This window comes from Syzygium oleosum, unplaced genomic scaffold (genome assembly GCF_021117445.2).
Source record: "Syzygium oleosum isolate NSW1041296 unplaced genomic scaffold, Sole_v2.1 Sole_v2.14, whole genome shotgun sequence".
Classification (NCBI taxonomy): domain Eukaryota; kingdom Viridiplantae; phylum Streptophyta; class Magnoliopsida; order Myrtales; family Myrtaceae; genus Syzygium; species Syzygium oleosum.
This window is the reverse complement of record NW_026607498.1, coordinates 5330933-5355002: the sequence shown is the minus strand read 5'-3', so window position 1 is coordinate 5355002 and position 24070 is coordinate 5330933. Positions and strand designations below refer to the sequence as shown.

At 39.6% G+C, this 24070-nt stretch overlaps 2 protein-coding genes across 8 annotated transcripts; one reads left to right on the top strand and one right to left on the bottom strand.

Moving 5' to 3' along the window:
• Nucleotides 1–1147: 1147 nt before the first annotated feature.
• LOC115691801 (lysophospholipid acyltransferase LPEAT2) lies at nucleotides 1148–9004 on the top strand. 2 transcript variants are annotated; one of them, XM_056318091.1, is made up of 15 exons: nucleotides 1148–2019; nucleotides 2095–2180; nucleotides 2555–2735; nucleotides 2868–2927; nucleotides 3692–3855; nucleotides 3966–4029; nucleotides 4834–4902; nucleotides 5103–5198; nucleotides 5545–5589; nucleotides 6997–7067; nucleotides 7638–7704; nucleotides 8004–8054; nucleotides 8222–8332; nucleotides 8435–8482; nucleotides 8639–9004. In XM_056318091.1, exons 1-15 carry the CDS (start codon nucleotides 1615–1617, stop codon nucleotides 8807–8809), a joined length of 1689 nt encoding a protein of 562 aa, XP_056174066.1. In that variant the 5' UTR covers nucleotides 1148–1614; the 3' UTR covers nucleotides 8810–9004. The 2 variants fall into 2 exon arrangements, with proteins under 2 accessions (XP_056174066.1, XP_030474399.1); XM_030618539.2 differs by having other exon boundaries at nucleotides 1153–2180.
• Nucleotides 9005–14990: 5986 nt separating this feature from the next.
• Nucleotides 14991–21219, bottom strand: LOC115691785 (agamous-like MADS-box protein MADS3). 6 transcript variants are annotated; one of them, XM_056318094.1, is made up of 8 exons: nucleotides 20787–21200; nucleotides 17910–17985; nucleotides 17531–17595; nucleotides 17289–17400; nucleotides 16576–16617; nucleotides 16205–16246; nucleotides 15941–16083; nucleotides 14991–15296 (listed from the first exon to the last, which is right to left on the bottom strand). In XM_056318094.1, exons 1-8 carry the CDS (start codon nucleotides 20975–20977, stop codon nucleotides 15212–15214), a joined length of 756 nt encoding a protein of 251 aa, XP_056174069.1. In that variant the 5' UTR covers nucleotides 20978–21200; the 3' UTR covers nucleotides 14991–15211. The 6 variants fall into 6 exon arrangements, with proteins under 6 accessions (XP_056174069.1, XP_056174070.1, XP_030474377.1 ...); XM_056318095.1 differs by having other exon boundaries at nucleotides 17531–17592; nucleotides 20787–21192; XM_030618517.2 differs by having other exon boundaries at nucleotides 17289–17388; nucleotides 20787–21181.
• Nucleotides 21220–24070: the final 2851 nt, after the last annotated feature.

Here is a 24070-nt window from a genome sequence, read left to right as displayed (position 1 = left end):
CTTAGTGGAAAGAGGGGCAGGCAGTTTTGCGGTATGTGGAGTGTTTCTCTCGTTGAGCAGTCTGCATAAGAAGTTTCATCTTACATCAAAACCCTTTGCTTCAATGCACAAGCTAATTCCGATTCGGAAAGTATCCTTTTGTTTTTTTTTTTGGGGTCGAATGGAAAGTAACCCTAGGTAGCGCGCACACGGTAGGAAGAATATCTATGGCTCCGTTTGATTAGCGCAAAACGGGTGATTTGGAAAATGTTTTCCTAAAAATAATTACTCGTTACGCTTGAAATAATCGATCAGTGAAAAATGTGTCATTATCGACAATGATTTATGTCGATAAAAGAATATTTCGTTTGTTCATTTTGGTAAGCGATATAAGCCATTATATTTAGGAAAATGGATTTTCTGCCAAACAAACTGATTTGAAAGAGAATTGTTCTTCGACTTTCTGGTGTTTGGATGGCGGAAAACTGCGCGATCATTTTCGTGGATGATAGAAAAAGAATTTCCGTCCATTCATTTTTGTAAGCGATACAAGATATTATTGTTAGGAAAATATTTTTTCAAATCATTCATTTACCGCCGAACAAATTGATTTGAAAGAAAAAACTGTTTCGGGAAATTGTTTTCCGACTTTTCGATATTGGGATGACGGAAAACTAATCAATTACGTTTTTCATAAACTGAAAACAATAAGTTTAAATCGGGGGAGACGACTTCCCTATTCCGATGACAAGGGAACAATCTCTCTAAATCGCTAGACGGATGAAAACTATTTTCTTTGACAATGATTTACATGGGTAAGATTTCCTTCGTTACGAAGGCTTTCGTAAGACGAACTCGCCTTTAATTTGTACCAAAATCGTGTATAAAGCGAACCTAGGAGCAAGGATATCCCGGAAGGAGAAAATCAAGGACATTTAGACCCCACCAAAGATTATAAAGAGCCTCGATAGAATTAGAGCAAAACCCACACAATCCAAGACGCAACTAATAGTCCACGGCCGCCCCCTCCCCACCCCCCAAGCAACGCACCTCTTGGCAATTTTTACATTGGAAAAGGCAATTTCCCGAGCAAGAGGGCCAAGATTGCGATCAACCCCACATGATGCAGCAGCAGCAGCAGCAGCAGAAGAAGAAGAAGAAGATCAGGTGGCCAACTAAACTTTCTCGGAATGCCGAAAAAAAAAAAAAAAGACTAAACTTTCTCGGCCCCTATAAGAAAATTTTCTCGGGAAAATTCCGAGTTTTCCAAGTTCGCATGACAGCAAAAGATTAGCAGAAGCAGATCCAAAAGAATACGTAGTTTATATTCGCGTTCATGATATCTCCACACGCTCTGCACGCATCCCGGGTGTCAATGCCATTATGTTTTTCTCTCTCCGACCAAAAAACAAGAAAAACATAAAATCTCTCTCTCTCTCTCTCTCGATCTCGACCTTTCATCCTTCACTTTCCCAGATTTTCTCTCTCTTCAGGGTCGCCCCTCACCCTCACCCTCTCTCTCTCTCTCTCTCTCTCTCTCTCTCTCTCTCACCTTTCCTTTCGTTCGAAATTTCTGCACTTTCCCACATTTTCTCTCTCTTGTGCTTCTCAGTGTAAATCTCTCCCCGTCTCTCTATGAACTCTTTGATGGCGAACCAAGATCTCGCCTCCCCTCTCCTCTCTCCTCGGCGACGGCCGTCCGATCCTCCACACTCCATCCTCACCATCCGTGAGGACCACGACAACGGCCTGCCAACGCACGACCGGAATGGTCGCTCCTCTCCCAAGAAAGACCCTCGGACACACAAACCCAGGACCCAGAACCACCACCACCACCACCACAGCAACAACAACGGTGATAATCACTCCCACAGCAACAACAACACCCACTTGGAGAGGCCCAACCCGTTCGAGTTCTTGGGCTCCAGGAGCTTCTCCGTGCCCCGGGCGAGCACGGTTGACCCGTTCCTGAACCGCACCGAGAAGGTCGATGGGGTCTACGAGGTGGTGAAGATTGTGCTGTGCTTGCCGATCGCTTTGGTGAGGCTTGTGATTTTCGGGGCTTGCTTGTCGGTGGGGTTCGTTGGGACCAAACTGGCTCTTCTGGGTTGGCAGGATAAGGAGAATCCGATGCCCAGATGGAGGTGTCGGCTCATGTGGGTGACCCGGATTTGTGCCCGTTGTATTTTGTTCTCATTTGGGTGAGTTTGAATTTGCTTTTTTTTTTTGTTTTAATTTCTCTAGCTTTCTGGAATTTCGTTTTAGGTGTAACTTCAAGAAAAAGAGTTCTTTTATGGTAGGGATGAAAAAGTTTGAATCTTTAAGCTGATTGGTTTTTCCGGCTAGAATATGGTAGATTGTACATTTAGTCCCTTGTGGCCTGTGAGAGGAAATGAATGATCGGTTTAGTTTGAAACAATATTAAGTGGCGGACTTAGTCAAAATCTTCTGGACTTAGAGAAAATTTCGAACTCCTAATTGTAGGTGGTAACAGTTTGTGATCACTTGGAGTTCGAAGAACTCCAGTTGTCTGAATATCTTTGATGGGTGATTGTTTGGGTCTCACCTTTTGCAGCTACCAGTGGATAAGAAGAAAAGGAAAACCTGCTCCAAGGGAGACTGCTCCTATAGTCGTGTCAAACCATGTGTCATATATCGAACCCATCTTTTATTTTTATGAGTTGTTCCCTACCATGGTTGCTGCCGAGTCCCATGATTCTATACCCTTTGTCGGAACTATTATCAGAGCTATGCAGGTAATCTTGGAGCATTACATTGTGATTTTGAGCATTTCACTTATTTAATGTGTGGAATGTGTGGAAGTTGTAGTTGGTCGACCATCATTGTTTTCTTACTTAACAGTCGATGTAATTTCTCTATGTTCTCAGGTAATATATGTTAATAGGTTCATTCCTTCATCGAGGAAGAATGCGGTTAATGAAATAAAGGTAAAAAGCTTCTATCCTCTAAGAAACTTGGTTTGAGGTGACAATCTTTTGAACATTCTACTGATTCTTTGTAAAGAAGGATTATCAAGCAGTGCTGAGATAGTCTACTGCTTTGATTTTCCATTTCCTATGCATATTTTTTAAAACTTTATGTTGTAAATCATTTAATATCAAGAAACAACAATTGTTTTGCATGCTCCCTCAACAAGGAGGGCACGCTGTGTTTAGTGCTCATTGTCAATCTGCATGATCATATTGGAAACCCCTTTTTTCTTTGATTTCTTTGGGATGATAAAATTCGTTTTGAAAAACTGGATGTGTAAAAAATAGAATTATGGCCATTTATTTCATAATCTCGTATTCTTTGTTGTTCAAACGTTTTCTTGATAGCCATGTAAGTTTGGGTACTTAACTGCCTATGTTTCCTCACATTTTATTGTTCTGACGATTCTATAGGCCTCTCAGTGGTTAGCCTGCCTCGAACAGCTAATATCTGTGTTACAGAAAGAGTGTTGTTGATCCCTTAGATCTATTTGTTTGCTTCAGACATTGCAAATTCGAAGGAGACTATGTTTATTATATTCGTGCAGTCATTGCATCATAGTTCGTAGTGCAAAATTTTAGGATTTTGTGTGTTATAATGTTATAGCAAATAGAAGCCTTTGGTCTTTTAGTTGCTTTACGAACTAAATTTGCAATCCTTTAGTCAATATTCAAGCTATTTGATACAGAAATGTGGTTTAGGGATCTAATTCTAAATACAGAGAAAGGCTTCCTGCGATAGATTTCCTCGGCTGATGCTCTTTCCTGAGGGAACAACTACTAATGGAAGGGTCATTATTTCATTTCAACTCGGTGCATTCATCCCTTCTTACCCGATTCAACCAGTAATTGTCCGATATCCTCATGTACACTTTGATCAATCTTGGTAAGGCTCCTTTTCCTTTTGTAATTGTGTCCCTGGTGCTGTTTGCGATATTTATCATTCAAATTAACTCTGGTTGGCTCTTGATTTTAATTTTTCTTGATTGTGCACAGGGGAAATGTCTCCTTGGCAAAGCTCATGTTCAGGATGTTCACTCAGTTTCACAATTTCATGGAGGTAATCTCTCTCTCTCTCTCTCGTATCCATGATAAGTTCCATCTGTGGCCACTGAAGTTGAGTGGAATTTGCAATTAGTTCACTGAAATTTGATTTCAGTCATTCAATGTGCTAACCTATTGTTTCTTTTTGGCAATTATGCACTTTGTTCGGAACCAGTCTTTTTTCCAGCAAACCTCTGACCTGCTGGACACATGGTTTTTGAAGATATCATGTCATTGCTAAATTTGCAGCACAATAATATAGGCCGTATTCTGGCCAAAGTGCATTGATTAAAAGAATTGAAAGTTTAGTGTATTGGGTGATTTAAATCAAAGTCAGTGCGGGGTTGCAAATTTCACCAAAGTTTAGTGATGAGCTGTGAAATTTACCTGTTCTTTTGTGGTCAGGGGAGGAAAAAGGGTAGGATTTTGAACTTTGTTCTGACATTTTTATCACTTTATCTGTGTTTCAATGTTTGAGAAAGAAATGACTGCTTAGGTGATGCCAAGGCAGACGGTGGTTCATTCAGTTCTTAGGTGTGGGCTTCATGTTTTCATAGCTATTTCAGCTTCTTAAACTTCTCAAACACTGAGAGGTGTTTCCGATTTATTTCAATATTTTCTGCTGCTTTCTTCAGTAAATATTGTTACCACATGTCAAGAAACTTGAATTAGCGGACATTTGCGTAATTTCATCTTGGAAAATTAAGTCTTATCGACACTGGTAATTGTGTAGGTTTATTTACTGTTGATACTTGCCAGCTGGAGTGGTAGACCTTGTAACTTATTGTTCAGATCATTGATGTCTCTTGGATTTTATCAGGTGGAATACCTTCCTGTCATTTATCCGCTTGAGGATCGGAAAGAAACTGCTGCCTGTTTTGCAAAGAGAGTGAGAATAGACATGCTTATCATTTTCCTTTTACTTATGTTGATGAATAAGAGATCTCAGGAAGTAGCTCCCCAATTAGTGATATACAGCAAATGGAGCAATTTTTGGGAATCTGAGAATTTTAGACTAGGGTGGCATATTTTTTTCTTGTGTGTTTTTCGTGTCTTAATAATTTAAATTTGTCTCTCTGATATTTGCAGGCTAGTGATGCTATTGCGACGGCATTAAACGTCACCCAAACATCCCATTCTTATGGGGATGTGATGCTTCTTATGAAAGCTTCTGAGACAAAGCAGGTTGGTGTTCTATAGTCTGATTTATTGGCAATAGAAACTTTACAACAAGGGTAGAAGCTTCAAAAACTTTGCTTAGTCTAAGTGATCTCTTGTGGTGCATAAATTTGATTACATTTGTCTTCTATAATCATGCGATAGGAAGAAACTAATGGATTCTTTGTGTGGTGTGTTCACTTTAAACATATGCAGTATTGATCATGATAGGCTGCAGAAAGAATTAAAGAATGTTATCTTTGATATGTTATATCAATGGCATCTTAGTTGTGTGTGTAAGAGGTGAGATTAAAGTGTTCAAAGCAAGTCATCCCCACGTTTATTTTTCAGATGTTCGTTTCACATGTTGCAGGTGAAGCCTTCGAGTTATCTGGTTGAAATGGCGCAGATGGAATCTGTAAGTTCGTGAATGTGATGATATTCTGTCTCTGTTCTATTTCTTATAAATAAGTCATCCTATGCTTGCAATTTGACAACTCACCAAGTTGTTTTGATTCTGTGCTACCTGTATGGATTGTAATTATATCTACATATGGAGTAAACAGGAGCTACAGCACTAGCATCTGCGTTTGCTCTTGATGAAATGATTCTTGTATAATGCTAAAGTGGGGAAAATTTTGGATTGTGGTTTTATTGTTATCAACTCCCTCAATTTTGAATGGTAAAGCAGAATTTATTTATTTCAAAGTTATTATAAACAATTTGGCTCTTAGCAATATTATGCGGCTGCCAATGCTTCGTTCTGTATTAGACCTGGAGATGCAGTCATCTGCTGATCCTTTAGCCAGTTTTTGTAATTTTGCATCATATGAGCTTCTTCTATTGTGTATAATAACCATGAAAAGGTGCTGTTGGAGAGGCAGAGAAGAAATCTTAAGTCTTCTTTAGGCCAAATAGCCAAAAAAAATACTCATCATTTCTCATTTTTTCAATTTTATCCCCATCTCTCTGCTTTTATCAAGATAAATCCTCACCTTTTGAAATCATATCAATTCTATCACTATGCTAGACTACCTCCAAGAATTGTCTTGTAATAATCATTTTTCCCTCTTTAGTCTTAAATATTTATAAAATTCAACTAAGACCATATTTTTGAAGAACCTAACTTTTTTTTTTCTTCATACAAAAAATTTATGAGTTATTTTAATTATTGAAAAATGGTTGATATGAAGCCAGATAAATATTGTCCCTTGAATTTTGCATTGGTTAAATTATTCTCTCTTAAATATTCTCCCTTGAATAATCAGATAAATCTTCTTTCTTCAGATTCAAATTAATATCCTTCTTTTAGCATAGTTAGGCAATAAATGATAGAGAATGTTTTTCTTAGCAGTCTTGCTGCCACATTGAAAAAAAAAGGGGATCCTACATACAAAAAAGAAAAAAAAGACAATCGAAATTTGGGAAGATATCTAACAAAACATTTTCTCTCACAAATGGCGTTAAAAGACTAGGATAGATTTGAAACGAATTTGAAATTATGGGTATTTTTCTGATAGGATTAAAAGGTCATGATAAAATTGAAAACCCTAAAAATGGTTGGGTTTATTTTGTCATTTGGCTTTTTCTTTATTATTCCGAAGGGATGACGGGTATTGTCTGAGATGTTAATCCAGATTAAGACCCACAAGAAAGATCGTGCTTTTTATTTGAAGCTAGACTGTAATTTTTGTTGTTTCTCTGTAGACATGACGGATATTGTATGAGACGTTTATCCAGATGAATTTATTGTTGTTTCTTTTTTGAACACTATTGGTCTTGATGGATTATTTAACTTACAAAACCTTTTTTCCTCTTGTTTCAGTTCTTCCATTTGAGCAGCGGGGAAGCCGTTGACTTTCTGGATAAGTTTCTGTCTATGAATCCAGACTCAAGGTACTCTTGCTCATTTCCTGAAAATATTTAATTCCCTAGCGCCTTGTCTCTTTCAAGGTTTTAGCAACTGGTATATTCTACGTATTCAAGCTGTGGGTTCTCTTTCTGGTAGAAATGTTAACTTTTCTTCTAGTTTGGTTATTAGTAGAAATGATGCACGATTGTTTATTGTCCATGTGAGGTTGCTTTTGTAACATCATGTGACAGACTCCTCCCTACTTGCTGTGATATTCGCCTTTTGGCATCAAAATGTTTATCCTTCTGTTGTCAAGTCTTCTCCCCTTCAATAGCTGTGGATTCCTTGTCTTGGAAATGAGCTCTTTTTGTAGATGGTTTGGCACCCCCTTGGTGTCTCATAGTTAATTCCCTTGGTACCGCCTTTGTAGAGTGCACTATTGCTTTATTATCTTTAAGCATAAGACCACTACTATTTAGTGACTGCAATTCTGGTCAATAATGTGACAAAATGAAACAGAAAACATGGCTAAGATGTTGAGATGAGTGTATTCTCTTGGCTTGTCATATTATTGTAAGGTTTCTGTGACCTGACCGTATAGTGTTATCTTTCAGTGGGCGTGTGTCAATGGATGGCTTTTTGAGGGGTCTGAGACTGAGAGCTTCTACTCTTTCTGAAGAGGTTAGTAATCCCTTGGTTGAGCCTTTCTTCATAGCCAGACAGGATGCTCCAGTGTTAAGAGCTTGGTGCTTGCCTCTCTGCTCATTGCTCATTTCACCTTTTATGTACAAGTTAGATGAATTTATTCTATATTTGTGCTTGAGCAAAGTTTTCTAGTGCTGGTTTGGGTCAGTTTCTCTACTTTTAGACTAAAATTGGGAAAAAGATTAGCAATGCGAAACAAAACTCAGATTTATCTTGTAGGTTGATTATTGTTCTTCCATTGTCTTCATATTAAGTAAGAATATTTTGGATGACAGATATTTAGGTTCCTTGAAGTGGATAACTACGGAACAATCACATTCAAGCAGGTAATCTTCCCTTTGAGTTTTGATAGCAAGCACATCTTCCTCTAAAACTGAGGGAAGTGATCAGTAGATGCTAGGTTAAACTAGGTTTATAAATTTGTCTAGGGACTTGGCTTTCGGTGCTGTTCTTGTTGAAATTTGAACATAATGATTTGTTTCTGCGTTTGCAGTTTTTATTCGGGTCGGCTCACGTAATGAAGCAACCGTTATTTAGAGAAGCCTGCCAACTGGCACTTAGGGAATGTGATGTAGGAGGCAGAGGTTACATCTCAGAGGAACAAGTGAGCCTTTCTTTTTCAGCCCTTATGTAATTTCAGTAGTCTTCTTGTTTTCAAATAAAACCTTCTCTGCTAATCTTCGGTTTCTCGTTGCTTCTAAAATAGTTGGGAGATAGCCTTAGAGCAACCATGATGGATATGAGCAAGGAAGAGGTAACAAACTCGCACTCTGATGTTTGTTTCGGGTTATTTAGAAATGCGAATCAGCAAATAAGTGTTTCGAAACGGATTTGTTGATGAATATGCGTTGTTTTTTTGCCAGCTCTTTTGTTTCCTATACATGACGACTGTGCTGCTATGTTCTTGCAGATTCACGAATTGTTCGAATTGTTTGACGGGGATGGTGATGGAAGGGTGAGCAAAGACGACTTCATGTCCTGCTTAAGAAGAAACCCACTCCTAATAGCGCTCTTCTCTCATTGTTTACGGCATGATGATTCGTTAGAAGACAGCGACCGGACACCGGATGAGATTGTTTGATTATTGGTTTTCTTGCTTCATGTTAGGTAAAGTGCGTATTGTTTGCTGCTCCAGTGGGTTTTGATCTGAGAGAGAGGGAGAGAGAATTGGGGTGCTTTCATTTTTTTTCACAGTGCCCCCTTAGTAGGGAAGGGATTTCATGAATAGACTCTGTATCGAATCAACATACAAATGTTTATCTCGAGATTACCTTAAGCCTAGTTTTCTTTTGTCTTGGAGTTGGGAACCCTCGATTGGAAATCACCAACAATAAAGTATAATTAGGGGTGTGCAAAGGAACTAGAAACCGCCTGGAACCGGACCGGACTGGCTCGGAACCAGTCCGGTTCCCTGTTCTAGGGGTGGAACCGCCCACCTGGACCGGACCGGTAATATGTATTTAAATTTTTAATTTTTTAAAAAGTGAAATTTCTAAATTCCTAATCTGGCCGGCGCCCCTCCTCGGTGGCTCCAACTGGAAGTTGCACAAAATTATAGTTCCAACAAGGAGAGTCCTCACCTGGAAATTCTGCATAGAGATCTCAGCATCCATAGTTTGACTGAATCAAGAGAGTTTCCTGCCGTGAGAGTTGTAAATGGCAAAGAACTCAGTAAAAAAAACTGGACTATTGCAGGAGCTACATAAACAGGGAAATGGACGGGGATTGGCAACAATCTTGAGCCAAAAATGGGCAGAAATTGCAGCTGGTATTTTGACCATTTGAGAGGTCATTTGAGGTGACAAAACAAGGGTCAAAACCTTGCTGGATTTGCTGAAAATACAGAGGGAAGATAACTGCTCTAAGGAGGGGAAATAGACTGTAAACCTTGAATTGCAGGGGAAGAGACAGAGGGACATAAATGCTGGGAAACGAACCGGACCCATCCGGGAACCGGACCAGACCGGCTGTCCAGTTTCCGGGTGGATTCATGGAACCAACGGGCGGTTCTCGGTTCTAATTTTGCGGAACCGGTCCTTAGTGGGCGGTTCCGATTCCGGGATGGAACTGCTCACCCGGACCATGCTCACCAGTAAGTATAATGACTCTGCCGTTAATGCATGCCGGAGTCATGGGTGACGCATGGCCCGAGGACCATGTAATCTGTATTACGAAAGCAGGGTTGCCGGGAAACACGTGTTTCTATTCGATAACCAAAAAGGGGAAAAAAAGCACAAAGAAACCAAGTGAGAAGCCTGGGCTAGTAACAGCAAATTCTGGCTTTTACTGGTTGATTTTGACCGAGTCCTAGATGCCGAAGGGCAACCTAGATGACCTTTATACAGCCACCGTTCGTGTGCCGTCCTCTCGTCTTTAGTAAGAGCTCCTTTCTTGCGACGGCAGGTCCTTCAGGGGCTACGGGAGCTGTCAATGCCATCTTCAACTCAAAACGTTCCCTTGCCACGGACACATCAATTTGGGCCAGTAAACCCATTTCCACAGTGCGAAAGGCCCTAGCTTTGCATTTCTTGGGCTTGCTCGACCCTTCTTGTGTTGGCGCCGCACTTATACATATACCTTGAGACCGGACGACGTAAAGTGTTGTGTCGATTTAATTGCTGTAGATGCAGCTGCGGCAGTGGGGTTCCGGGTAGGGGTGAGCATGGTCCGGGTTGGGCCGGTCCACCCCCTAACCCTAGGACCAACCCGCACAGTGTTGGTCCTCAATTTTTGGGACCGAGGACCGACCCAATTGAGCCTAGGACCGAAGACCGGACCGACCCAATGGGTTCGGTCCGGTTCCAGGGCCAACCCGGGACCAATCAATAATTTTTTTGTTTCATTTTTTGTACTCCTTGAAAAGGCAAACCTACTATTTCAAATTACATATCCATCGACAATGCGGCGTTGTACAACACAACTATAAATACTAGTACATATTTAACAAATTTAAGATAAGGCAACAATAGAAATTTCACACATGCTAAAGGCAAGAAACCATAAAAACGATTAAGACCGCTCATAGAAATATGAGACAAGATGGGAAGTAGGGGTGAGCATGGTCCGGGTTGGGCCGGTCCACCCCCTAACCCTAGGACCAACCCGCACAGTGTTGGTCCTCAATTTTTGAGACCGAGGACCGACCCTATTGAGCCTGGGACTAAGGACTGGACCGACCCAAGGGGTTCGGTCTGGTTCCAGGGTCAACCCGGGACCAACTGGTAATTTTTTTGTTTTATTTTTTGTACTCCTTGAAAAGGAAAACCTACTATTTCAAATTACATATCATCGACAATGCGGCGTTGTGCAACCAAATTATAAATACCATTACATATTTAACAACAATCAATGACCCCAACAATCAACTCAAAAATAGCCAGCTTCAACCCATAAACTCCAGACTCACCCTTTGAGTCAAGACTCACCCACTCGAGCGACAAGCGGCGAGCGGCAAGCGCGGCGAGCGGCGAGCGCTTCAACCCATAAACTCCAGACTCACCCTTTGAGTTAAGACTCACCCGCTCGAGCGACGAGCGGCGAGCGCTTCAACCCATAAACTCCAGACTCACCCTTTGAGTCAAGACTCACCTGCTCGAGCGGCGCGAGCGGCGAGCGTCGAGCGGCGCGAGCACCGAACGGGGTGAGTGTGAAGTTATTTTCTTCAATTTTGGCAAAATGGAGAGTCTAAACTCTGAAGACTAAAGAGACTTTACAAGGAAGACTAAAAGAGAAGATCAGAAGATGTTGTCAGTACCACTACCAGAGGAGGACCGAGGGTTTTGGACGCGTGAGAGGCGTGAAAAAAAACTAAAGAGAGACTCTGAGACTGTACAGGAAAGACTAAAGAGAGAAGTTGTCGAGGATGACGCTGTGAGTAACAGTGTAACACCGTTTTGGACATGTGAGAGGCTGAGAGCTGTTTCCCACCTTTTCTTTTTTGGTCAGTTTTTCATAGCATTTCACAATTTCAATTGGGTTCTCTACATAAAAAAATTATAAATAATAAATTAAATATATAATATATATAATATATTTCAGATATATTATATATAATATATATAGTTCGGGTTGGTCCGGGTTGGACCGACCCTAAACTATTTGGACCGAGGACCAACCCGTACAGTGCTGGTCTAGGGATCCCAGGACCAAGGACCGACTCAGTCCCCCTGGGAACCGGACCAGGACCGGCAGGGTTGGGCCGGTCCAGGGTCGGTCCAGGGTTGACCCTGGACTGATGCTCACCCCTAATGGGAAGTCCCTATAATCATCTGTCAATAATACTCATAACACCATATGCAAAAACGTTTTCCTGCATTCGATCAAGGAGAGTCCAATCAACCAAAAAATGAGCTTCACACCACTTGACTAGCAAATCATCGTAGTAACTGTAATACTACTCTTCAAAAACTTCTAACATTTGACACAAACTGAAAAGCAAAGTGCAGCTGAAACTTACTAGTGAAATACAATTAAACCATAAGAAATTCAAAACACTTAATATAAACCATGAATACACAACTTCACATCTTGTTAATTCACTTCAACTTCTGATCGCGATGACAAAATGGTAAAAATTCACAAGTGCATCCTATGCAATTCTAATCGAGATGACAAATGCATCATAAAATAGTTAAGTCATGTCAATTTAGAGCCAATCGCATTCGCCTATCGTCAAATTTGGGGGTATCTCTTTTGTAGAATTTCTGTCCTGTTATAAAGAACGTCATGAGGTTGGCCACAATTCGAAGCTGCTTAGCAACTTCGTTGCCCCACCATATCCTATTCAGCTGCCCAATCAGCCTAATCTCTGGCTAAGGTGGAAGGAAACCATTAGATGTACAAACAGACAAAATTTGGCCATGGATAAGTTGGTGAAGGGGAACGGAAATCTCAACTAAATCAGCCAATTTAGCAACTATACAAGTTTGAAAATCAGACAAAGTCAGAAAACTGGTGAAGCAGCTCAGTTGGCAGCCTTGGTGTGTGGGAAAGAACCGACCAAAATCTAGATTAATTCAGTAGACAAGCACAATAAAACACACTCTTTTGAAGCATACAACTTTGGAGACAAGATGCACTTGAGAGAGTTCTCGATGACCCCAACAATCAACTCAAAAAAAACCAGCTTCAACTCATAAACTCCAGACTCACCCTTTGAGAGAAAATGAATTTTTTACAAATTTCCAGCGAAAAATAGCCAAAACCTTCAACTAGAGAGTGGAAGTACACTGACGATATTTCCAACCATAGATCGCGCGTCCCAAACGGAATTTGGGAAGGCACCCAAAATCCCCCCCCCCCCAAGGGTACCCTCTTGGTGAGCACAGGTAAAAACCTGAGAAGTGTTGGAGGTTTGGTCGCGAGCCGGGAAAAGAGTGAGATTTTGAAAGAAATGAGAAAATTTTGAACCAAGAAACTCACTGGGGGTCAAAGTAGGCATGTTCTAGCTCAAAAAAAGCTTCGCATTGTCCGTTGATTAGCTCTTCATTCTAGTTAAGGTGAGAAGAGTGCACCAGAGTAGGCCCACAAACCCAACTCTAGATACGTGAAGTAAAAGTGGAAAAATAATAATCCAACATAAATCAAGAACATACATGTGTTCGAAAAGCAGGGCGAAGAGAGGCGAGCGACGAGCGGCGAGTGAGGCGAGCGCGGTGAGCGGCCAGAGGCGAGCGCCGAACGGGGCAAGTGGGAAGTTTTTTTCTTCGATTTTGGCAAAGTGAAGAGTCTGAAGACTAAAGAGAGACGGTACAAGGAAGACTAAAGAGAAGAAGTTGTCAGTACCAGAGGAGGACTGAGGACACCGTGAGTAACGCTGTTTTGGACGCGTTAGAGGCGTGAAAAAAGATTGAAGAGAGACTGTTCAAGGAAGACTAAAGAGAAGAAGTTGTCAAGTACCGGAGGATGATGCCGTGAGTAACGCCGTTTTGGACGCGTAAGAGCTATTTCCCGCCTTTTCTTTTTTGGTCAGTTTTTCAAGCCATTTCACAGTTTCACTTGGGTTCTCTACATAAAAAAAATTATAAATAATATATTAAATATATAATATATATTATATATTTTAGATATATTATATATAATATATATAGTCCGGGTTGGACCGACCCTAAATTACCTGGACCGAGGACCAACCCGCACAGTGCTCGTCCAGGGATCCCAAGACCTAGGACCGACCCAGTCTCCCTAGGAACCGGACCAGGACCGACAGGGTTGGGCTGGTCTAGGGTCGATCCAGGGTCAACCCTGGACCGATGCTCACCCCTAGTTCCAGGGCCGAGCTCCCGGATCGATCCAAGAGAAAAGAAGAGTTTCTTTTCTTTATTGTTTGAAAAAAAAAAGATTTGAAGTTGTCTAATAAATGGAATTTAAGAAAGTATTATCAGTTGTACAGTCATGCTCTATCAAATGCCGCCCAAGAACAGCTTTGAAATTATCCTCCCCTCCTCTTTGTCTGTAATGTGAAAAATAAAGGTCAAAATGTTGATGAATTTCTTATAAAAAGCACCATCCTTCTTTAAAAAAAATACAAACTTCAAAGATCATCAAGACTGTAAACAGTACACCAACTCTAACATAGTCGAACTTCTTATTTGGACACGCCTTATTTTGGTCAATAGTGTGTTTGAAAAGTAGAACTGAAGCATAGAGAGGCAAAACATCTTGGCTTCTGCAATTGCCTAAATGTAACTCCACAGCCTCGTACCCTGCTCTTGTTCAGATGTCGGTTTATTCTGCTTTTGGTTTTAAAGAAAATGAGAGAAGAGACATTGTAATCTACTGCTTACTGGAATAAGGTTATTCAAATTTTCCCTGCCAAAGTTGAGTTTCTGGATCGAGTCGCACGTGCGGCGCTGGTCAATTTGTGATTAATTTCCAAGCGAGAACAATGGACACGGGGAAAGTTTGAAATTTTTACATACTTCGGAACCAGGCAATCCCTTTTCATTCAACAGGGAAGTTTGAATTTCCCACCAAAGAAAGGTATAGCCTGCTTTTGCACGAGTCCAATTCCATATCTTCACAACAATAATTGAATTGAATCATTCCGTTGTGAATTTGAATGAAACAGTGAATAACATCTAAAAGAGAAGCACACAGCATCACTGCTGCTCGTGTTTATCTAGCACACCGAAATTTAGATGCCGTTGTTGAAAATAAGTTGCGATTGCTATATATGTTGATGAAAGTATGGCTAATGAGCTGTGTTAATGGTGAGGATACATGACCCCGGGATTTTTTTGAAGCACATTTACTCGTTCCTGTAATCGAAACTCCTGTCTTTTCTGGAATGCATCACAACATAGAGATATATATATTTACATGGCATGCGCTCTACTTGCGCCACAAACATGGTGAATTTGATGGACGTTTAGGACAACTCACTTTGAAACAAGACTATGCTTAAAAAGTATATTTAGGATAAGAAATCAAGTAGACAATTATATTCATAGAAGATGCTGACTTTTTCTGTTCCATGTGTCGTTTAGAGGACCCATCCGTGAATGAAGTTGGTTTCACCAGCAACGCTCTTTGTAACAGATGAACCTTCTGCTTGAACATACTGGTGCCTGTTAATGCACCACTCAGATAGATAAATAAACAAAAGATACAAAGAAGAAAAAGAAGAAAGAGAAGAAGAGGAAGAAAGAATATAAAGAAGATGATGATCATGATGATGATGATGATGAAAAGGAGGCAAAAGAGAAAAAAAAGTAATTATTTTATAACCCTTAAAAGAATGCACAGCAGCATAAGGGTTTTCATTTTAACCTCAACTTCCTTCATGCTAGAATAATTAGATGATCTTATACAAGTCAGTACAGTCTGTTCAAACAAAAAACAAAAAGGGTTGAATATTGTCAATTTTATGTAGACATGCTCGTGTTCACTCTCGCCTCATGGCGTGCTTGAAATCTTCCAATACTTTCATGCACGCCACATCCGAATGGCAATGTTGTCTCGTAATTACCTTCAGTTGTTAATCCTAATATATATTCCCAGCTAAATCCGTCGCATTGTTCTTTTAAAACGTTATTTAGTACGAGTTTCATCTGCACAACTGAAGATATAGCATGCAGTTCTATTTGTCGCACCACTAAGCCAGATCCTATCAACACATTGTCAACACAATGAGCTTTTTGTGGAACTCACTTGATCTAACATAGTAAAGAGTCACTCCTAACAAAAAGGAAAATGAGCAAAGAGAAAGTACCCAATTTGCAAGATCGGCTCAGGTTCGCACTCCAAGGGGTTGGGTTGAGAATGGTGGACATGGAAGCTGCTAGTTCCAGCTGCATCAGAATTGGAGGTCCAGAGCCCTTGAATGGCCTTGAGATTTAGTCCTTCTGCCTCCAGCTGAGAAAACATGAATCAAGCATCAAGTGATAGCGTTGAAAATTTCTAACTAATGCACCTTGAGGACATTGATCTTGTCATGAGTATGAGGTATAATGTATGAAATACCAATTTTTGATACCTGGAACTTGAGTTTCTTGTTAAGATCTCCAAGCTGCCGCTCCTGCCATTATGTTGCCGAAGGCCACAGACATCGTATTTAGATACAATGGGGTTAGCTTAGACAGGGAGGATATGGATCCTCTCAATTGTACCATAAGCAGACTCATTGTGTGCTCACGAAACATCACGCATAGTAGAACCGTAAATTAATATTCAGTCGGGATGTTAGCTATCAGAAGTTGTTTTTCAACTCTTGAAGTCAATCTTTCAGGCAATGTACAAAAGAACATAATGATTTGATTTACTTTCTAAATTGGGATGACACTGATCCAAAGAGAAATGCGTAATTTGTAGAGTTCGATTTCAGAACTTACTGAATACACTACCTACCTTTCTGCGGAGGTCATCCATTTGTTCCAACATAAGTTGTGTCTACAATTTGGGAAACAAAAATAGAGATAAAGAGAGTGTAAATTCAGGATCTTACTTAGTTTATGTTTGGAAAAAGGCAGACACTGGAAAATTAGCTTATCTAGGATCAATGACATGAATAGGATTTTTCGTTTTTAACTGACAACTGCTCGTAGAGCACACCATTTTTTATGTCAGAATTGAAATGATGATAAAGATCAATAGGAGAGAACCATACTGTGAACTATATATAAAAGCTTCGCATGCATAGATGATGGATCTCCCTTTCACCTTGTTCAATATTTAGTTGCATGGATCTATTAGCCATTACACCCTTATCAATATGCATGATTAGTCGCATCTACGTCCACCAAAAGATGATTCATTTTAAGAATATCAGATCAATTTACCAAAATCATACTACTAAACCATGAGAGTGAACGCAGATTGAAATTTTAATAAACATGACATGACAATCAAAGATCATTTGGCTATTTCAACAAAATTATTTCCAGTTTCTTGATAATCAGTACTCAGAGCTATGCGTATAACCGTCTGTGATTGGTCCAAAAATAAATTCAGGTGAACACTAATAAAGTTCAATAGAAATTATGTTCAGTAAAAAAAGTTGGAGAAAAACTTCATCATGCTGGCCCAACATTCGCGAGGGGCACATGGGTTGGGTGAAATACCTTCCTTCGCCTAGCTTGTGCAAGAGCTTGTTCAAGCTGCCTCTCAATATTTTGCAACTCTTTCACATTCAGCGGTCCGAGGTCTTCTCCGAGCAAATGCCTTAAATCAGTACTACGTGTTAGGACATATTATGGTGTTAGCATATTACAACTTAATAGACCGATTAATACATTTCCTTGGAGAAATGTAATACTTGAACCTATGAGATGATATTTTGGCAAAAATAAGAAAAGAGAAAAACCTCTGAGTTTGTTGAAGAGATTCATATTTTGCCTTCAACTTTGATACCTCTTGAAACCAGTTCTGCTATCAGAGAAAAGCACCAAGTGAAGTGAAGACAGACATCTCTTCCGCTTCATTATAACGAAAACCCAATATATAAATGTACTAAATCTCTTCGAGAAACTAATGCTTCACACTTATTATAGCCTGAAAATAATGAATTATCACACAGCTTTTTTAACACGTCACATATGAATCTCGGCATATCACTATTAACAAAAACAGCATCAAATCATATGAAGTTCCAGGCTTCAACCAAAAGAAACATTTGCTGATCAATGGAAAAAAAAAGAGTTTATTGAGCAGCAAATCTAGTATCTGGTATAATGAATACAAACTTGTGTTTCACGTTCAACCACGTTGTCTTGAGGACTGAAGTTGTTACGTTGGTATCGTTCAAGCGTCTTATTTATGCTGCAGGGAAGAGACATAGAAATGTTTAGTCATCTCGACTCTCAACTTTCAAATACTTTCTGCACAATGAAATTAAAATTTACGAAACACGGGTTCAGGAAATGGGCCAATAAGTTGGGCTAGTGGCCAAGAAAATCTGCCCCGTAGGTGATTCTAGTATGAGAAATATCACAGCTTGAAGTTGTAAATATATCCTTCACGTTTAAGTCAGTTGAGCAAGTAACTATTTAAGCAAATGGGTTTCACTTTCTACTCATCCACAATCAGCAAAATGTGTTTCTATGCAAAGTTATTAACCAATCCTTTTTAGACAATCAGCTAACAATACTCATGAACCTGTAAAAGAACCGATAACCATTACTTGTGAGCATCCTGACGCAAATAGGTTAATCACATTTGGCCCCTTAGGTTTTACCTATACTGACTTGCAAATCTTGCATATAAATGGAAAACATGCCATTAATTTACTTCTGGTGGTAGTGGTTTCTAGTATGGCAAAGATCTGTTCTAACTCTAGAGCTGTAGAACAAAGTCCTACAATCACACCAATCTTCTTGACAAATCACTTAAAATGTGTAATATGTTTTTTTACAGTGACCATCAGTCGGATTTTCCCATGCTCCCTTTTAAATCTATCGGGAAATTTAGGTATTTCCAAACCCGATTCTAAATTGTGGACTGGGGATGGCAAGGAAGAGCTATAACACCATGAAGCTAGAGAAATGCCCTTTTGACCTAGGTTTGTATTACACAAATAATTTTTATGGGTCAATATGACAAAAATGATTCAAACAACAAGAACCACAAAAAAAGAAAAAGAGCTGATAAACCGCAGTCAATAACAAGTACTTATGTAAAACTATGTCAAGATGAACTGATGAAAAGTAGCCCCTCCTTGTGCTGCAACTGAAACAGACTTTCTCCACAAATTGCAAGCTTTAGGTTGTAACTGATGGCATATGATTAATCCAAGGAAACACTTGCTGCATTGCGCTGTCTCTTTATACATGTCAGATCTGACTTTTGTTTCTTGTAGGATTAAAGAGAGTTATTCACCGTTATAAGTTCAAGTACTTCTCTAATTGAGGAGGAGAAAAAATATTTTGGGCTACATTTTTGTGGGATTGTTTCCATTTGTTACTAATATGCTGCAATTTTGTGACAAAGGAAATAGAAAGGATAATAGGGAATTTTTACCCACATAGAGAGAGAGAGAGAGAGAGAGAGAGAGAGAGAGAGAGAGAGAGAGAGAGAGAGAGAGAGAAGGCTAAGCAATGTTACCTAAAGATAAAAATCTGTCTTCCTCTTTGTTCTTTTTTTTTTTTCTCAAAAGAAAATGTTAGTTGATTAGTCTGATACAAAGACATGATCTTTTTTCTGGGTATGAAGAAAAGATATATGAAAAGAGAAGACAGATTGTACAGAAAGAAGTTATTTCATGACCGAATTCATAGGATGTCCAGATCCAATGTTCATACCTTCACACCAGAGAGAGAGAGAGAGAGAGAGAGAGAGAGAGAGAGAGAGATATTCCATGGAAGACATGAACGAGATTGATCTACACCAACCTTCAGTACTTTAAATCATCTCGTAGAAGAAAGTGCGTAGCCAGAGGATCAAACGACCAAACACAAAAACCTCACACACTCTTTTGGCACTGTGCAATGAGCTTTCTCTGGTGAGAGAGAGAGAGCACTGAAGAACCCTAGATCCTCCGACATGCACAGAGGTCCAAGAGAGGGCGCAAGCTCTACATAAAGAAAGTTGTTACATGAACTCAAAGACATAGGTAGTCAAGACCCAACTTGGACACCTTCACGAGAGAGAGAGAGAGAGAGAGATTCCATGGAAGACATGAATGTGATTGATCTTCACCACCCTCACACCTGAAGCAGTACCTAAAACTATCTTGAAGAAGAAAGTGCATACCCAGAGGATCAAACGACTAAAAGACACGAAGACAAAAACCCCGCACACTCTTTTGGCACTGTGCAACTAGCTTTCTCTGGAGAGAGAGAGAGAGAGAGAGAGAGAGAGACTGAAGAACCCTAGATCCTCCAACTTGCACAGAGGTCCAAGAGAGGGCGCAAGCTATTTGTCTCAGGTGGATAGCACAAAGAGGAATATTGGGTGCAGGTGATTGATCCAGAGGAGACTCGTACAACGCCACTACCACTGTTGTGATTTCATTTCCATGAAAGAACAGGAAAGAAAGCTATAAAGCAAAAGTAGAGAGAGAGAGAGAGAGAGAGAGGACATGGAAACGTGTCGATCTTGCATTGGCAACATGTCATAATAGAGCTGAGAACTGGCGGTTCCTTGAGAGATCCAACACAACCCACATGAAGAAAAAGGATAATAGGAAAACAGGAAAAGCCCCCAAAGCAAAAAGATCCTGACAAACACCAGAACCACATGGACTGGGAACTGAGGAAAAACCAGAAACAAGAGACGAAAGAAAACTCTTTCTCATAGAAGAGAGAGAGAGAGAGCAGTTCACTGAAGCTCAAGGGACGAAAATGGCATTACAAAAGACGAGTTGAAAAATGAGAACTGATGAAACACCACCCACTTGTTGCTAAAAGCTAACATTTTTACACAGAGTGGACGAGGAACCAGAGTTTGGTTTCTTGGATTTAAGCTTTTTCACAATAATTTTCCGCGAAAAAAAAGGAAACATCGTCAAGAGTTACTTTTGATGAAACCCACGAAAGAAAAAAGAATCCGAGAAAAAGAAAACAAATGAGGAAAACTAGATCAACTGCAATTAAGAGAGAGAGAGAGAGATAGAGAGATTGTACCCAGAAGGGCCAGAGCTGCCGAACTCATAGAGCTTGCCACGGCTGGAGAAGATGATGAGTGCGACCTCAACATCACACAGCACAGAGAGCTCATAGGCCTTCTTCAGGAGCCCATTCCTCCTCTTTGAGAAGGTCACTTGCCTGTTGATCTTGTTCTCTATCCTCTTCAGCTCCACTCTCCCTCTCCCCATTGCCCTCTCTCTCTCTCTCTCTCTCTCTCTCTCTCTCTAGATAAAGTGTTTGAATGGAAACAGTTAGTCTTGGAGATCGCTGTGGATGAAGAAGGTATATGTACTATAGAGCTGGCCTCTACTGTGGTCGTTTGGCTTTTCCTTGGTGGGGTTTTGGGACTGCTGGACCATTAGGGAGGGTGAGGGACAATGTGGTGTATTCATATTGTATTTGGTTAAAAGAAGGTGTACTGATAATTTCTTTGCCTAGCTTTCTAGGCAAGCAGAGCATCATAGATCAGCATGAGTAGATATAGAAAAGCACAGAAGCTCTGTCAGCAGGAAAGAGAAGCAGAAGGAAAAGTTAAAAAAGCAGAAAAGAAAGAAGGGGCTGCAACTTCCCCTTTGCAATGAGACAGAAACCACGCACCCTGCAATTCTCTTCAGTAAACCGTTTACTTTGTAGCCTCCACTCTTTCTTCATGTGCTATCGCATGCCATTGAAGATCACTTGGCACATATAGCAAAAGGTTGACAGCAATTTGCATTCGACGATACGAAGAAGGTGCATGATCAATTTAATCAGTAGATTGTTGACTGATAGAAATATGAGTGTGACTCTTGTAACGATAAATGAATTTCTCCCGAGCAAGGGTTTACGACCCGATAATCCTTAATTGCAGGGATAATATGCAAGATATGAAAGCCCTACAAAAACTTCCTTGCGTGAGACATTAGATAGAAGTGCAAGTGCATATTATAGTACCGCTATAGACTGATCTAAAAGTTGAAATTGTTATGAAAGCATAGTTTGATATATATGAACGGTATGCATTGACACTGCTGTCTCACTACATTTCACGCATACGTGGGGCCAAACCGAACATTGAAATGTGCAATTATATGGTTGAGAAGGTAAATAAGGGACTTAGAAATATCTAAACACTACAAATAATGATTTGATAAATAGAAATAGAATAGTCAATCTTGGAGATCACCGTGGATAGAGAAAATATGTGTGTTTGGAGATCACCCTATTTCATGCATTCCGAATTAAGAGTGCATTTCTAATAACATAATGCCTTGAAATACCGGAGGAAAATCCTTCTTCGTTTTTTTTTTCTTTTCTGGTTTTGCATTTTTCTTTCGAAAACAAGGTTGTTGATATCTTGAGTCTCGCATTGATTGGGAGAAGCTTGTTGAGTGATTAATAAGTCAACATTCACTCCCAAATGGTCATCACTTTGTGCAGTTATTTGGAGTACTCCTTTAAGACCTTGGCCCAGATGGATCGGGTCGGGTCGTTATAGTTCGTTATTCTCTGGACTAAGAATCATCAAACGAGCTTGTATTATCTAATCAATCGAACATTATATACTAGTGTACTAGTTGATATACATTCCCTCGCTAGCACGAGACTTCACATTTGTAAATATATTATGCAATCACTAACAACGGCATGCATGATATACAATGGATTGGTGGTGTTTCAATAAAAAAAACTTCTGGTTATTGCCCTTTTTTTTGGGGCGCTTACAAGGGCATGTTGGTGTTATTGTTAAAAAAAAACTAAAATAACGAGCAAAAAATAGGAAAAAGCAATTTATACTTAGATCGATAGCACGGCTCAATAAGAGAAATTCTGATTGTTCCGTTTAAACTTTTGGTCAATATACATAATTACTGTTGCCAAAAATTAAAGACACTCTTGAATTCGAACTTGTGCAACGAAAATCGTGGGTCGGTCCAGAACACACCTAAGAATTTCACAAAGGAATATGTATAAAAAAAAACTATATAATGAAGAGTGTTGGTAATGAAATTTCATGGTTAGATGTCATTTTCATCCTTATTTTTTGTGAATTATGAGGGGCATGAAGCTTGAAATATTGGGGGTAGTTGAGAGATATAATTCAAAAAGCTGCAAATTTTTACCTTTCCAGGCCAATAATCATTACGAATGTCCGAGTTGATTTCTTGCCGTTTTTGGCTAAACTGCTTTAAATTGGTAGGTTCTCATGCAAGTGGCCATTGCTACTTAAAATGGAAATATATATAAATATATTAATTTGAGCAATGCATAAAGTTGAGTCAATCAAACTTTTGAAAAAGGCAACGAGGGCGTGTCTGGTAATTTTATCTAGCGATTGAAGCATTTTACTTTTATATTCTAGTATTTATTAGGGTTAATTCCAAAAAAAAGCACCAACTTCGGGTCTAGGAACAATTTTGGCCCGAACTTTTTTTTGTCCGGTAAAAAAACACCAATTTTAGGTCAAGAAATAATTTTGGCCCGAATTTTTTTTTGTCCCGTAAAAAAACACCAATTTTAGGTCGAGGGACAATTCTGGTCCAAACTTTTTTTTATCTCGTAAAAAAGCACAAACTTTCACTTAAATCTCAAATCTGGCCCCATTGACTTAGAACCATTGATTATCTAACTTGACTATTCTACATTAGCAATAAATCCACATGGCTTGCTGATTGGATTTAAAGCAATATTCATTGTCTTATTTTCTAAGCCACAATTTGAAGAATAACGGTGAAACTGTTCGTCTTTTTCACTTCACTGACAAGTCAAAAATATCTCAATATTGAATCTCTCTGGCCAAACATAATCTAAAGCTGACCACTGCCTGTTGACAGACGCCATAGACGAGATTCGCTAGGCTCACCACCATAACCTTCTTTCTCAAACAATGGTGATAGTCAATGGAGGGTCAGATTTGGGATCATGATGAAAGTTTGTGATTTTTAATAAGACAAAAAAAAATTGGTGCCAGAATTGTCACTCGACCTAAAATTGGTACTTTTTTACTAGACAAAAAAAAGTTCGGGCTAGAATTGTCCCTCAACCTAAAGTTGGTGCTTTTTTATGGGACAAAAAAAAGTTCGGGCCAGAATTGTTTCTCGACCTAAAGTTGGTACTTTTTTATGGGAAAAAAAAAAATTTCGGGCCAGAATTGTCCCTCAATCTAAAGTTAGTGCTTTTTTTTGGAATTAGGCCTATTTATTATGGAAGAAGTAATATTGTTATTATGATGGAAATTTTGTATCTCTTTTTTTCTGGATAATTCGTCTGTATTCGTTTCCTGTTAAGACCGAAAGGTTTTA